The 14893-nt window shown below is 39.7% G+C and overlaps 2 protein-coding genes across 5 annotated transcripts in view; one reads left to right on the forward strand and one right to left on the reverse strand.

The window, feature by feature from the left end:
* The window catches only part of lama4 (laminin, alpha 4), a 109425-nt gene that overhangs the window by 84748 nt on the left and 9784 nt on the right, over positions 1–14893 (forward strand). For both annotated transcript variants that reach the window (XM_078399608.1, XM_078399609.1), the window contains 6 exons: positions 827–962; positions 4820–4957; positions 6504–6637; positions 9353–9505; positions 11968–12121; positions 14170–14354. In XM_078399608.1, the coding sequence (XP_078255734.1) occupies positions 827–962; positions 4820–4957; positions 6504–6637; positions 9353–9505; positions 11968–12121; positions 14170–14354 (900 nt within the window). The remainder of the gene's footprint in view (positions 1–826; positions 963–4819; positions 4958–6503; positions 6638–9352; positions 9506–11967; positions 12122–14169; positions 14355–14893) is intronic.
* LOC144593671 (protein FAM229B-like) overlaps positions 1–14893 on the reverse strand; it is a 79099-nt gene that overhangs the window by 36495 nt on the left and 27711 nt on the right. The gene's annotated exons all lie outside the window — the stretch shown is intronic.

The following is a 14893-nucleotide window of genomic DNA, read 5'->3' on the forward strand; positions in this document are numbered from 1 at the left end:
TTGTATTTCATTTTTTAATTGGAAATTGTTTTTGTAGCAGTGAAAACATTTTGAAATACCTTTTAATAATTAAAAAGGATTATTGCCAATGTAAAAAATTAAAACATGGGGTAGACCATCAGGGTGGAAATGTCAAATACTAAAGGGCATAGCTTTAAGATGAGAAACTACATAATTATATCAAAACTACATAATTATAGTTTATACATATATACGTGGCAAATGTTTTACACCAAGAGTGGTCGGTGCCTGGAACACTTAGCCGGGCATGGTGGTGGAAGCAGATGCAATAGTGGCATTAAAGAGACTTTGGGATAAGCACAGATATGCAGGGAATTGAAGGGTTTGGATTAACATGAGGTAGATAAGAGTTGGTCTAAGAATCATGTTTGCCATAGACATTGTGGGCTGAAGGGCTTATTCTTGTGCCACACTGTTCTATGTTCTATGCAATTTTGTTTACTCAGCATTTTTCCTAACAATTGTACAAGCTTCATTAAAGTGGATGGATTTGTACATCTTGCACAAATTTATCCCGGTGCAGGAGCTGTGAGAACATTTCTCAGCACATGTACTGAAGGACTTCAATAAATTGGTGTAACATTACTGGAGTCAATGTTGAGCAAAGAACAAAGTGTATTACACGTGAGCAAGTTCAGCACTTCCATATTTCAATGCGAGTGCCTCAGTCTCTAAGAAAAGGTCCCGAAGGTATTTGCCCATAAATTAATAACTGTTTGCAATTCACCATGAAAGTGGTGATAGTTATTAGTAAAATTCATTGCAATGAATTTATGACTTCATCTTCCCTTTATTTGTTGGATAGGCTCAAGTCACACATTGCCGTGGATGTAGGATTTCGAGGTTGTCTCAGGAGTTTCCAGTTCCAGAGGAGAGACTTCAATATATTAGAGGAAGAGGGGACACTGGGAGTCAGCAATGGTTGCACTGAAGATTCTCTTGTAAGTGCATTTGACATTATTGATCAATCCAAACTTGGTGCATTTTAAATCTTGGTTTTGTGAAATTAATTGGCACGTGCAGCGTACCTCAGACAGAGAAGTGAATTGATCAAAGATATGCATAAGCTATTGTATAATTTTCCTTTGTTGCCAACAATTGGAAAAACAATCAAATTCACTAATTTCAGGTCAATTGCTTTCTCTGTCTGTGTCCAAACTGGCCAGTCCAACTGCAAGCTCTCCGTTGGTAATACTAACAGTTTTTCTCCCTCCATCGACACTGTCAGATCTGCTAGGCATGTCTCACAGCTCCAGCCTGCATCCTGCAGCTTTGACATATTTTGCTTGATTGCTGTGCGACTTCCCTCAGTAATCTATTAATCTCATGGTGCAATGGACAGTTTATCACATGGGCAATCATGGCTCCATTCCAAACAAAGATATTCTCTTAAAATAGACACAAAATGCTGGAGTAATTCAGCGGGACAGGCAGCTTCTCTGGGTAGAAGGAATGGCAGCAAAACTAGTCAGAGAACTAGGATGGGGAGGGATGAAGAGAGAAGGAAAGCAAGAGTTACTTGAATTTAGAGAAGACATTGGTAAGACTGCATTTAGAATATTCTGTTCAGTTCTGGGCACCATGTTATAGGAAAGATATTGACAAGCTTGAAAGGGTTCAGAAAAGATTAACGAGGATGTTGCCAGGACTAGAGGGTGTGAGCGATAGGGAAAGGTTGAGTAGACTGGGTCTCTATTCCATGGAGCGCAGGAGGATGAGGGGAGATCTTATAGAGGTATAGAAAATCATGAGAGGGATAGATCGGGTAGATACACAGAGTCTTTTGCCCAGAGTAGGGGACTCGGAGGACATAGGTTCAAGGTGAAGGGGAAAAGATTTAATAGGAATCCGAGGGGTAACTTTTTCACGCAAAGGGTGGTGGGTGTATGGAACAAGCTGCCAGAGGAGGTAGTTGAGGCTGGGACTATCCCATCGTTTAAGAAACAGTTAGACAGGTACATGGATAGGACAGGTTTGGAGGGATGCGGACCAAGCACAGGCAAGTGGGACTAGTGTAGCTGGGACATTGTTGGCCGGTGTGGGCGAGCTGGGCGGAAGGGCCTGTTTCCACACTGTATCACTCTATGACTAAGTCAATATTCATACCACTGGGTTGTAAGCTGCCGAAGCTAAAAATATGAGGTATTGTTCCTCCAATTTGCATTGTACCTCACTCTGACAGTGGAGGAGTCCCAGGACAGAAAGGTCAGTATGGGAATGGGAGGGGGAGTTAAAGTGTTTAACAACCAGGAGATCACATAGGTCTAGGGGGACTGAGCAGAGGTGTTCAGCGAAACGATCAGCAAGCCTGTGCTAGGTCTCGCCGATATATAGGAGTCTACACCAGCAGATATCCCAGTATCCACCTCCCCTCACCAGAATCTTGGAATCATCTTTGATCAAACCCTCTCCTTCGACAAACACATCAAACACATCACCAAGACAGCCTTCTTCCACCTCAAAAACATCGCCCGTCTCCGTCCGTCCCTCTCCTCCAGAGCTGCAGAAACCCTCATCCACGCCTTCATCACCTCCCGTCTGGACTACTGCAACAGCCTCCTCTATGGTTCACCCTCAAAAATCATCAATAAACTCCAATACATCCAGAACTCCGCTGCCCGTCTACTCACCCACTCCCCGATCCGTGACCATGTCACCCCCTTCCTTTACAAGCTCCACTGGCTCCCCATCCCCCAGAGAATCCAGAACAAAATCCTCCTCATGACCTACAAAGCCCTCCATAACCTGGCCCCATCCTACCTGACTGACCTCCTCCACAGACACACTCCCACCCGTACCCTCCGCTCTGCTGCTGCTAACCTCCTGTCCCCCCCCCATCCGGACCAAACTCAGATTCTGGAGGGACAGGGCTTTCTCCATCGTTGCTCCCACCCTCTGGAACTCACTACCTCAGACCATCAGAGACTCCTCCTCACTCACCACATTCAAAACATCACTGAAGTCTCACCTGTTCAGCACTGCCTTCAACCACTGACCGTCACCTCACCTCATTTTTCCTTTTCTGTTCGTCTACTTATTTATTTATTTATTTATTTATTTATTTATTTATTCTATGTTTTAGTAAACCCTGTAAAGCGTCTTTGAGTGTTTAGAAAAGCGCTATACAAATGTAATGCATTATTATTATTATTATTATTATTATTATTGTTATTATATAGAAGATATTTTCTTTGTTTTCTCCATGTCTCCCTACTTCTCTGTAATTTGTTTTCTCTTTCACTTTTCTGATGAAGGGTTACCTCTTTTCTCTTTCCAGACCTACTATGTACAATTAGTTCAGATTTTAAGCTTTTTTTGCGATGGGCCATGGAGCAACAGTATGGAAACAGGCCCTTTGGCTCAACTTGCCCACGATGACCAACAGGCCCCATCTACACTAGTGCCACCTGCAGCTTATTTTTATTTTCCTTTGTAAACTCTGCCTTTTCTTTTTACCTTTAGCTGCATTGTTTTGCTTGTTGAGCATCATCCAACGGATCAAGGACAAAATCTATTTCCAAGTCTTTGCCACAGTTATTTTGAACGTACTGTCGCTACAATCTAGATGTGTCCCTTATCTATTTTTAACCTCGTGTTAAGAGAAAGTTATCATTGATGCAGCAGTTATCAAAGGTGTGATTTCAATTGTCGGCATTAATTTTTCATTGTACTTTTGCCATAGTTAGAATAATTTCTATTTTAGTACTACTATTTCAAGATTGTTCAAAATAAATATTCCAAACAAATCTCCTCCTATGACTATCAGATTCCTGAACCAACCATATCTTTCACACGCCCTTCCCAGAGTTGTCGCCACATACCCTTACTCCTAATTCTCCTTCATTTGTTTATTCTGTCATTATACTTTAGTTTCTTTATTGCACTACTTCACAGATTGCATACCAATCTTGTATCATTTTGTATTTGTCATTGCATTTATTGTTGTGTTTGGCAAGACTTTGTGTCGACTGTTTACACTATGAGCTTCATGTGAACTAGGAATGTCCTGGTGCTTATGACAGTAGACTAATCTGAATTTGAATGAACCAGAGCCTGGAATACTTGTACACTGATGGCACTATTGCATGCATCTGCTGAGAGTAGTTTGTCAGGAAGATCCAAACATGTTTTGTTTCAGATTTGTATGCTACCCACACATATCCTTAATGTTTGACTTTAAATTTGACGATCTGTGCATCTGGTAGAGGAAAACAAAAGTTTAATTTTAATTGTAATTTTACAATACATAATTCTTTCTTTCCTGAAAGAAATGAAGAAAGCAACAGTGCAGAAACACATATCCAGCAATGAATTTCTTCAATCCATAGATGAATGGCATGCAGGGCAATCACTGACTAAAGGAAAAATCATCCCGTGTATGATCAGTTGAATGGGTGAAGCATTTCTATAGCAAGTGTAGGAAGGAACTGCAGATGCTGGTTAACACAGAAGATAAACACAAAAAAGCTGAGAAACTCAGCAGGTCAGGCAGCATCTCTGGAGAAAAGGAATAGGTGATGTTTCGGGCCGTGACCCTTCTTCAGATGCTGCCGCACCTATTTATTTTCTCCAGAGATGCTGCTTAACCCGCTGAGTTACTCCAACTTTTTGTGTCTTTTAGCCAATAGCAACACACATTGTTTTTGGGCATTTATTCACAAAATGCTGGAGTAACTCAGCAGGTCAGGCAGCATCTCAGGAGAGAAGGAATGGGTGATGTTTCGGGTCGAGACCCTTCTTCAGACTGATAGATTGGGCATGATAGCTTATTTTCAATGTACACACTTCTGATCCACAGATATCTCGCATGGCCTATTTCAACGGCAACGGATTCATCTCTTCCACAGAAAAAATCACGCCATTTTCAAACTTCGAAGGAGGCTTCAACTTCAGGACCATACAATCCAATGGTCTGCTTTTCCATAGCAATGACGGAGTGAGTATCAATGAGAAATCTCAACGGGAATTCTAACTGAAACTAGTCTCCTACATTTTGGAGAAAAATATGGGGTTACTTACCACACAAGGAATGTGATTACATTACCTGAACGTGATTACATTGAACCAAGTTAAAGGCCAAGGATTTAAGGGATTGTTGAAGATAATCAAATTTATTGGATTGAGAAGACGTGCTCAGTGATGCTGCAGACTGCTTAATGTTGAGGTCATAATTTCTTCTAAAAATATAAATGATTCAGTTTTGTAAGTAATAAGGAGTTGGTTACTTAATAGATCTTGAAAGGGGTATTAATCAAGGGTAGACAATAGACAATAGACAATAGGTGCAGGAGTAGGCCATTCAGCCCTTCGAGCCAGCACCGCCATTCAATGCGATCATGGCTGATCACTCTCAATCAGTACCCCGTTCCTGCCTTCTCCCCATACCCCCTCACTCCGCTATCCTTAAGAGCTCTATCCAGCTCTCTCTTGAAAGCATCCAACGAACTGGCCTCCACTGCCTTCTGAGGCAGAGAATTCCACACCTTCACCACTCTCTGACTGAAAAAGTTCTTCCTCATCTCCGTTCTAAATGGCCTACCGCTTATTCTTAAACTGTGGCCCCTTGTTCTGGACTCCCCCAACATTGGGAACATGTTTCCTGCCTCTAATGTGTCCAATCCCCTAATTATCTTATATGTTTCAATAAGATCCCCCCTCATCCTTCTATATTCCAGTGTATACAAGCCTAATTGCTCCAGCCTTTCAACATACGACAGTCCCGCCATTCCGGTGGTATCAGGTGGTATCAGGTGAATATTTAACCCTTGCTCCTCATTTCGTCAACAACTAAGAGATTATTTCTCACCACTAATACTGCCACCCCAACACCCCAGCTCTCCACAACCTTGACTCTCCTGGGCACCAGATGCCTGAACGTGATTACATTGAACCAAGTTTCACAACTTGGAGTATACTATTAACATTTATTTTATTATTACTTAGTGATCGCCGTACGTTGCAGTATGATTGAGTGAACTTCGTTGTTAAAAGGAAATCTGGAGCATGAAATCTGAATTTGTAATTGTTTATAATGCAAACTCTAGTATATTTATATTAAATTATAAATGAATGCCAAATGTTGAATTGCTTTATAATTAACAATTATGATTATATATTACAAGGATAATTGAACGTATCTTATAACTCAGGACTGACATTTTCTTCTAAACTCAGATTATCTAAAGCATTTGGGGTTACAAAGATAATTCTGGTATAGTTCTGAATTAATTGGGCTTTGAGTATCATAGGTTGATATATTGCAAGATAGAAATGATAGTGCTTAAGTTAAAAATGGTTAAATTCAGAGTTAAGGGAGAGATTTTAATCCAGATATCAGAACTCCAAGGCCTCTGGTTCCTTTTTGTTTAAAGTAAACCATGTTGAATATTTTGTCTTGAGATATAGACCCTGATAAAAAATGGTATCACATAATGGTGAGAGATCACCATGTATCACAGTGTGATTTATAAATCTCTTTTCAGGCTGATGTCTTCTCCCTTGCTTTGGACAATGGTACTGTCATTTTCAAACTTAAAGAAAAAACAATGCGATCTACAATGATGCAATATAATGATGGGCAGAATCATTTTGTTAGAGCAACTGTAACCCCATCAAGGTAAGTAACATTCTGCATTGATGTATCTTGCAAAGTAACGAAAGGAGTTGTCAACAATGCTGCTATGCTGGCATTCTTTGTCTGGCCCAAATAGCATCCTTTTGAACCATTGCAATTCTTCCAGTGAAGATCAAGATGGTGGTTCACCATTATGTTCTCCAGAGAAATTAGGGATAAGTAGTAAATACTGAGCATGTCAGTGATGTATCCATGCTGAAAAGTAGGGTCATCGAACATGGAAATAGGCCCTTCAGCCCATTTTTCCCATGCTGTCCAAGGTGCCCCATCAACACAGGTGCCACCTGCCTGCATTTGGTCCAGAACCCTCTAAACTTTCCTATCCATGTACGTGTCCAAAAATATGTTATTAACAAAAATATCTCATCACTAAGATATGATTTGAATTTCACCTGGATGACTCAACTCTAGATGTTCCATTATAACGCATAGGTTTAGGTTTATTATTGTCACCCATACCGAGGTACCTTGAAAACCTTATGTTTGTGTCCTATCCAATCAAATCAGATAATACTATCCATGAATATAAACAAGCCACACTCAAATATAAAATATGGAGTGAAAGGTACAGAATGCAGAATATAGTTCTCAATATTGTAGCATAAGAGTTCCAGAGAAAAAGTCCAATTTCCTCAAATTAAAACTGTACCCTAATTTATGAAAGGACTGTTCATAAGTCTGATAAGAAAGGGGAAGAAGCAACCCGTGAATCTGGTGGTGTGCACTTTCAAACATCTGTATCCTCTGCTGGATGCGAGCAATGACAAGAAGGAATGACAGGGGTGAGATATGTCTTTAATTACATTGCCTGTTTTCCTGAGGTAGCATGAAGTAAACAGAAATGGGGATACTCACCAGTGATTTTGCAAATCATCAATTCCATTCACGACTTTTCAGCTAATGAAGCAATCAATTTCAGGAATAGGTGCTGTGGCAAGTAACATTCATGCCAAAAAAATGCCAGACATAACCATCTCCAACAAGTGAACGTCTAACCATCTCCCCTTGACATTCAATGACATTACCATCAGTAAATCCACCAAAATTAACTGTATTCTCTAACAATTCATAGGATTACCCACAGGAAATTATGGATGTAGACTTTAATAAACACAACTAGATGGCAGTCCCATGTTTCTCATACTTAACCTATGTTTTCATGCTCATCCAGCCTACAAAAAGCAAGAGGGTCCCCAATGAGACAATTGATAACAATTGTTAGGTATGTCTTATAAAGAATTGGAGAGGTTTCCTCAGTGACAATGAATTAAATACATTAGGATCAAGCTGGAAGAATGAACCATTGATGCCTTTATCCATTTTTTTTACCCAGATGGTGATTCTCTTCCCTGATGTCCCCAAATGGACATATTCCCTGCCCTCAATGTTGTTGCTGCTGAATTCAGTTTTATTTGCATCTTCTCAGTTAATTACACAATACCTGTCTATTGCCTGTTTCATCTGAAACTTCCACATCCAAATGATACAAAAGTAGCGAGATAGATCCTAAAGGAGTGGTCCTTTCATAGTCTAAGTAGAAACCATTTTCGTCACAATTTTTACACAAGTGGCAATGAGTCCTCAAACTATGGCAACTGCCTCGAAGTGACCTATACTGACAAATAACCAAGCATTGATATTCTCTCCAATGACTTTCTAAAGACCCTGAATACTTCATCAGGTTGTAGCTTTGAACCTTTATTTTATGTCGTTCTCACAACATAACTGGTAAGGGTCTCCATTTGTGGTGATCCAGAGTTGGATCAACTTTGCCTGAACAGTAATTAAGAATTAACAGTAATTATTTGCCTTGGCCACACTTCTTAAATTAATACAATAAATGCAAACTTCTGGAAAGACAATATTTTGAAATATAAATAGTTGATATGGCGTGCAGAGCAGAAGGGCTGTTTGGACCATTCTTCATCCACTTTGGATGCCACTACCTTCCCTTTCCCTGATCCTTCAGAATTCAGGGATGTTCTTTTAGGAAGGGGATGAGGAGAAATTTCTTTCGTCAGAGGGTGGTGAATCTGTGGAATTCTTTGCCACAGAAAGCTGTGGAGGCCGTCAGTGGATATTTTTAAGACAGAGATAGATAGATTCTTGATTAGTGCATGTGTCAGAGGTTATGGGGAGAAGGCAGGAGAATGGGGTTAGGAGGGAGAGTTAGATCAGCCATGATTGAATGGCAGAGTAGACTGGATGGGCCGGATGACCTAATTCTACTCCTATCACTTATGACCTTATTACCTTATAACCTTATGATCCTCCATCTTCCTCCAACAATTCTTCTCCCCAAAATGTGCTCAGCTGCCATTCTCCATGGTAAGTCTACAGACCGAGGGGAAAGTCAAGTATTCCGTCCCATGATCTCCATTTCCACATGCACCCAAGTATGTGTTGTAGAATGTGATGAGTTGATTTCAACCACTTTTCCCTGGAGAATGTTTGGCTGTCAGAAAACTGAGTTTGACGCTTAACGATATTTTAATGAGTAATTGACTAAAGAAATAGAAAAAAATATTTTAAAATCTCTGCAAATATTTTCTTCTGTGTGTTCTGCTAATTTATTATTGAGCCTCATTGGCCTCCAGTTTGTAGTTGTTGCTATTTTTGCAATAAGTGAGTAACCCTGAATTTTCCCTAATATATGAAGTGATTTATTTTATGTACTTCCTTTCCACTTTTCTATAGTTGTCAGTTAATAGTGGATGATAAAGACACAACAACAGAAGTGTGCCCCACAAAAGAAACAGGTCAAACCAAAGCAAAGTTCTACTTTGGAGGTTCACTGTACAATCAACATGCCAACTTCACAGGTTGCATCAACAATGTTTATCTGAGCAGGTAGGATGTTTTACATTTAATCTACATGTATGTGTAACAAAATGGTAGGCATATGGGTATTTCTTTCCATATATTTCCTTGAGCCATTTAGTGCATCAAGACCATGCTGACTAAAAGAAAGCTTTAATTTCTCCACTAATTATCCCTCTAATCTATACCCATCAACTCTCCCTACATTATACCACCAATCCATAAATGGGGAAATTTACAGTGGCCAATTATCCAACTAAAGATAGACACAAAAACCTGGAGTAACTCAGTGGGCCAGGCAGCATCTCTGGAAAGAAGGAATGGGTGACGTTTCGGGTCAAGACCCTTCTTCGACCCGAAACATCACCCATTCCTTCTCTCCAGTGATGCTGCCTGAGTTACTCCAGCTTTTTGTGTCTATCTTTGGTTCAAACCAACATCTGCAGTTTCTTCCTACACCATTATCAAACTAATCTACATTTCTTTGGGATGTGAATGAATGAATTATACTTTAGTATCACATGTGACATGTCACAGTGAAATGCTTTGTTTTGCATACCATACACAAAATATGCAAAGAGTATAGGACACCAACAAAGTTACACTTCAATGTCGATGATTTGATGCGAAAGAGATGCACAATCAGTGTTTAATACTTCTGTCTCTTCTCTGGTGTCTCCTCCATTCTGTACTGTCAACACCATGACCTATCACACGTTGGCATATTGTGGATGGAAACCAGAGCTCCTGGTGGAAGCCACATGGTTGCAGAAAAATTGTGCAAACTCCACTTCATCAAAGACCATGGTGGTACCCTAGTACATGAGCTATGAGGGTAGTTCTACTAGCTGTGCCATTGCACAGTCCTTTAATGCTTATGGTCATGTAACTTTTATTCTAAATGAGTTTGGAAGAATAAGTTAATACATTTTATACAAAAGACTGTTTTAATACTGATCTTAGTTGTATGCACATGTTCATTATTGTTTTTGACTTCTTAACTCTTTTAAGATGTTTGGCTCCTTTGAAGCCACATGCCAGGTTTTACAAATTTTTGAGGTTCTGTATCAAAGAGACCTTTTGCTAGCAAAAGGAAACAAGGCAATTGTCCAAATGAAGCCTCAGCAACTGCATTTAACTCTAGGGTGTGGCTTTGGATATTTTCACATCTGTCCAAACCACTGCAATTAAAAGAATCTAGAGCTAAAACAATGTCAAGTTGCTATTGAGGGCGTGCAGCGTAGGTTCACTAGGTTAATTCCCGGAATGGCGGGACTGTCGTATGTTGAAAGGCTGGAGCAATTAGGCTTGTATACACTGGAATTTGGAAGGATGAGGGGGGATCTTATTGAAACATATAAGATAATTAGGGGATTGGACACATTAGAGGCAGGAAACATGTTCCCAATGTTGGGGGAGTCCAGAACAAGGGGCTACAGTTTAAGAATAAGGGGTAGGCCATTTAGAACGGAGATGAGGAAGAACTTTTTCAGTCAGAGAGTGGTGAAGGTGTGGAATTCTCTGCCTCAGAAGGCAGTGGAGGCCAGTTCGTTGGATGCTTTCAAGAGAGAGCTGGATAGAGCTCTTAAGGATAGCGGAGTGAGGGGGTATGGGGAGAAGGCAGGAACGGGGTACTGATTGAGAGTGATCAGCCATGATCGCATTGAATGGCGGTGCTGGCTTGAAGGGCTGAATGGCCTACTCCTGCACCTATTGTCTATTGTCTATTATAGCTATGTAATTTCAAATTGCACTGACATATTCTCTGCAGACCTGCTACACAGCAGGGAATATAATCTGCACTTCAATGTTGATGATCTGATGCGAAAGAGATGCACAATCAGTGTTCAATAATCTCTTCTCTGGTGTCTTTATTCTGTACGATCAACATCATGACCTGTCATATATTGGCATATTGTAATAAATGTGTATGCTAAGCATGACTCAAGCTTACTGCATTGTGAAGCATGGGTGCTGGAGTCAGAAGCTGTAAAATGATTTTTTTAAAGATAAAAGATATTTCAGTGTAAATTGCTTCAAAACATCTCCAGTATAAAAAATGAAAATCTGTCCCGATAAGGTAAAATCTCTAGAGGGAACTAGCATATCTTGAACACATGTTCAAGTAAATGAACACAGGTCAAGTTAGAACATGAATGAATAAACTTAATAGACTTCTAGAGAACCAAAAACTATCTAGTTACATTAAAATGTATGAAACAGAAAATAACATGGATTATTACAACACATGTAAGCAACAGCAAAAGATGATACTAGATATACTGTAAAGGGGAAAAAATCATCTCACGACTTTGTGCTATTCTTAATGGGACAGAGAGTTTTTATTCCCCTCATAACATGATGCAAGATTATTCTTTGTAAAATTATGTCCATTAGGAGTACATAATATTTTTAATTGAGTCTTATCAATTTTGTGATTACTAAGCATATTAGAAACTGATACAGATTTGTCCCTTCTATGAATGAACCAGGCTTGATAAAGATATTGAGGTGGAAGATTTCCTGACATACACAGAGAAAGTACAAGCCTCTCTACAAGGCTGCCCAGTCGAAACTATGCCAGCAGCAATTTTTGATAAACCCGAAAAGAACTTTGCAAAAGCCAAGAGAGAACGCGATAGAAAGGTAATCAGTTTCTACATGGGTATATCAAAGCATTAACAACATTGAATTTGTTAGCAATATTTACCTTCAAGGCATCCAAGCTAGCTTTGCACATTGCTTCAGTGATACAGTTCTTTAAGTTCCAGTATTATGATGGATGAAATAGAACTTAACAAATCCTGTTTAGTTATGGATTTGAAATTGTTGATGTCAGTATGGTATACTTTTATTGTTAACTTTTTTTCAGTTTCCTCATTTGCCACATAGATGTCAACAATGTATAACTAGGCATCATTTATAATAAGGCAAATTTAAATAGAGCTCAGGAACAGGGGCCTCAAATGTGGAGATGGAGAGCAATATCCAGGGATCAGGTGAGTAGAATTGGACCTCCATGAACACAAAGGAGCATTAGAATTGGGGCTTCAGTGAGTGAAATGGAGCGCAGGAACTGGGATGTCATTGAGTTGAAAGGGAACACAGGAACTGGAGCCCCAGAGAGTCAGAGGGGTGGGGACCATGGCCCCAGTGAGTGCGATGTGAGAAAGACAAACATTAACTCACAAAGCAGATGTTAAATGATGAGGATTTCAAAATTAATGAATTATCAAAGTTTTATTCCTACATGTGTAGGAAGGAACTGCAGATGCTGGTTTATACTGAAGACAGACACAAAATGCTGGAATAACTCAGCAGGCCAGGCAGCATCTCTGGAGAGAAGGAATTGGTGATGTTTCGGGTCGAGACCCTTCTTCAGACCCTCGACCTGAAATGTCACCCATTCCTTCTCTTCAGAGATGCTACCTGTCCCACTGAGTTACTCCAAAATGTTGTGTCTATCATTAGAGTACATGTTTTTGTTTTTGCCTCTGAAGCCATTAGATCACTTATCCACACAATGAATATCATACAAATACATAAATCATTAACTCGATGATACTATTTCACGATAAACTCAATAGCATTAGGATGCATATTACAAACTAAGAAGCAATTTTGTAAATTGAAGCTCATGGGTTGGCAATTCATCATATGAGAACGTAAGCAACTGAATCAGTTTAACAACCCAGTGAGCTCCGTCAACAGCAGGGCTTCACAAAATTGTTTTTGTAACTGTTAGTTGTAGATAAGGTTAGTAATAAAATCTATTAAAGTTTTCCAACAAAAGGGTCTTCAACTGAAATGCTAACTGTTTTACTGTCCAAGGATGCTACCTCAGCTGCTGAGTATTTCCAGCATTTTCTATTTTAATTTCAGATTTCCAGCATCTTCAGTTTCCATTTTCCATTTCCAGCAACTTCAGTTTCCATTTGGTTTTCAATTTACAGACATGGCTAATGATTCATCCATGAAGGGTATCCCTGAACACATTATTTGCAATATTATCATGTTGAGCTTTAGCACTGAAGCTATTTACTTTCTATTTACTTCAATGGAATGGACTTTGGAGGAAAAGCTCCAAATATAGACAATATACAATAGACAATAGGTGAAAGGAGGAGGCCATTTGGCCCTTCGAGCCAGCACCGCCATTCAATATGATCATGGCTGATCATTCTAAATCAGTACCCCATTCCTGCCTTCTCCCCATACCCCCTGACTCCGCTATCCTTAAGAGCTATATCTAGCTCTCTCTTGAATGCATTCAGAGAATTGGCCTCCACTGCCTTCTGAGGCAGAGAATTCCACAGATTCACAACTCTCTGACTGAAAAAGTTTTTCCTCATCTCAGTTCTAAATGGCCTACCCCTTATTCTTAAACTGTGGCCCCTTGTTCTGGACTCCCCCAACATTGGGAACATGTTTCCTGCCTCTAACGTGTCCAACCCCTTAATAATCTTATACGTTTTGATAAGATCTCCTCTCATCCTTCTAAATTCCAGTGTATAGAAGCCTAGTCGTGTATTACCGTATATTACCATACAGTTTGCTCGGGACTGCCAAATGGGATCAGTTATTTTTGCGTGGAAAATCTTTAAACATTAACTCATTATTTATTTTTTGGAAACAACAACATTATTTTGCTGTTCTTTTCTAATTACATGTTACTTGTGTTCTCTTGACAAAAGTTCGGATCGGGATTAGTAGCCCGTCCAATGGCCCATGAAGCAAAGACAAGGGGAAATAGCCTGCATGAAGATGTACACTGCCATCAAACAAACAATATCAAAACAATCCACAACGCACATCAATACGGAGGAATTCCCAACAGCCGACAAGAGATTCATGGCATCTCTATTTTTTTCAATCATAGGTAATTAACAGATATTGCAATACGTCTGTATTATTAAATGTCATCTGCTCTTGACAATACCTCATTCAACAAAAAAACATACAGTTTAGATTTCCTAAGGTATCATGCGAATGGTTGGGCCTCTGGTCCTGGAGGGGGTTTAAGTGTCACCAGCCTTCAATATTTTTCTGATTCCTTTCAATGGGAGGACAATGAAATAATTAAATGTGTATTTTCATGGATCCAGACAAGGCTACCCGGGTGGTGCCATTTGGTAAGCCTTTGATGTAACTTTTCTGCAATGTTTCTACGAAGAACAGAGATGTAAGTATTACAAAATAAAGGGGTTCTTTCTCCATTTCCCTCACTTGCCCACCAGTCAACACTTTCTGCTGCTGTTCCTGAGTAGCTTAGTTGGAACACCATTCATTGCAGCTTAAAATGTAGGCCTTCGAAGCTTTGCCATTGTAGTCATGCCAGTGTAGAACACCACAGATGGTTGACCTTAATGATTGCATTGATGCAGATTCTGTTCAAATTAAGGTTCATGTTACTATTAA

Source organism: Rhinoraja longicauda, chromosome 5 (genome assembly GCF_053455715.1).
Source record: "Rhinoraja longicauda isolate Sanriku21f chromosome 5, sRhiLon1.1, whole genome shotgun sequence".
Taxonomy (NCBI): Eukaryota; Metazoa; Chordata; class Chondrichthyes; order Rajiformes; family Arhynchobatidae; genus Rhinoraja; species Rhinoraja longicauda.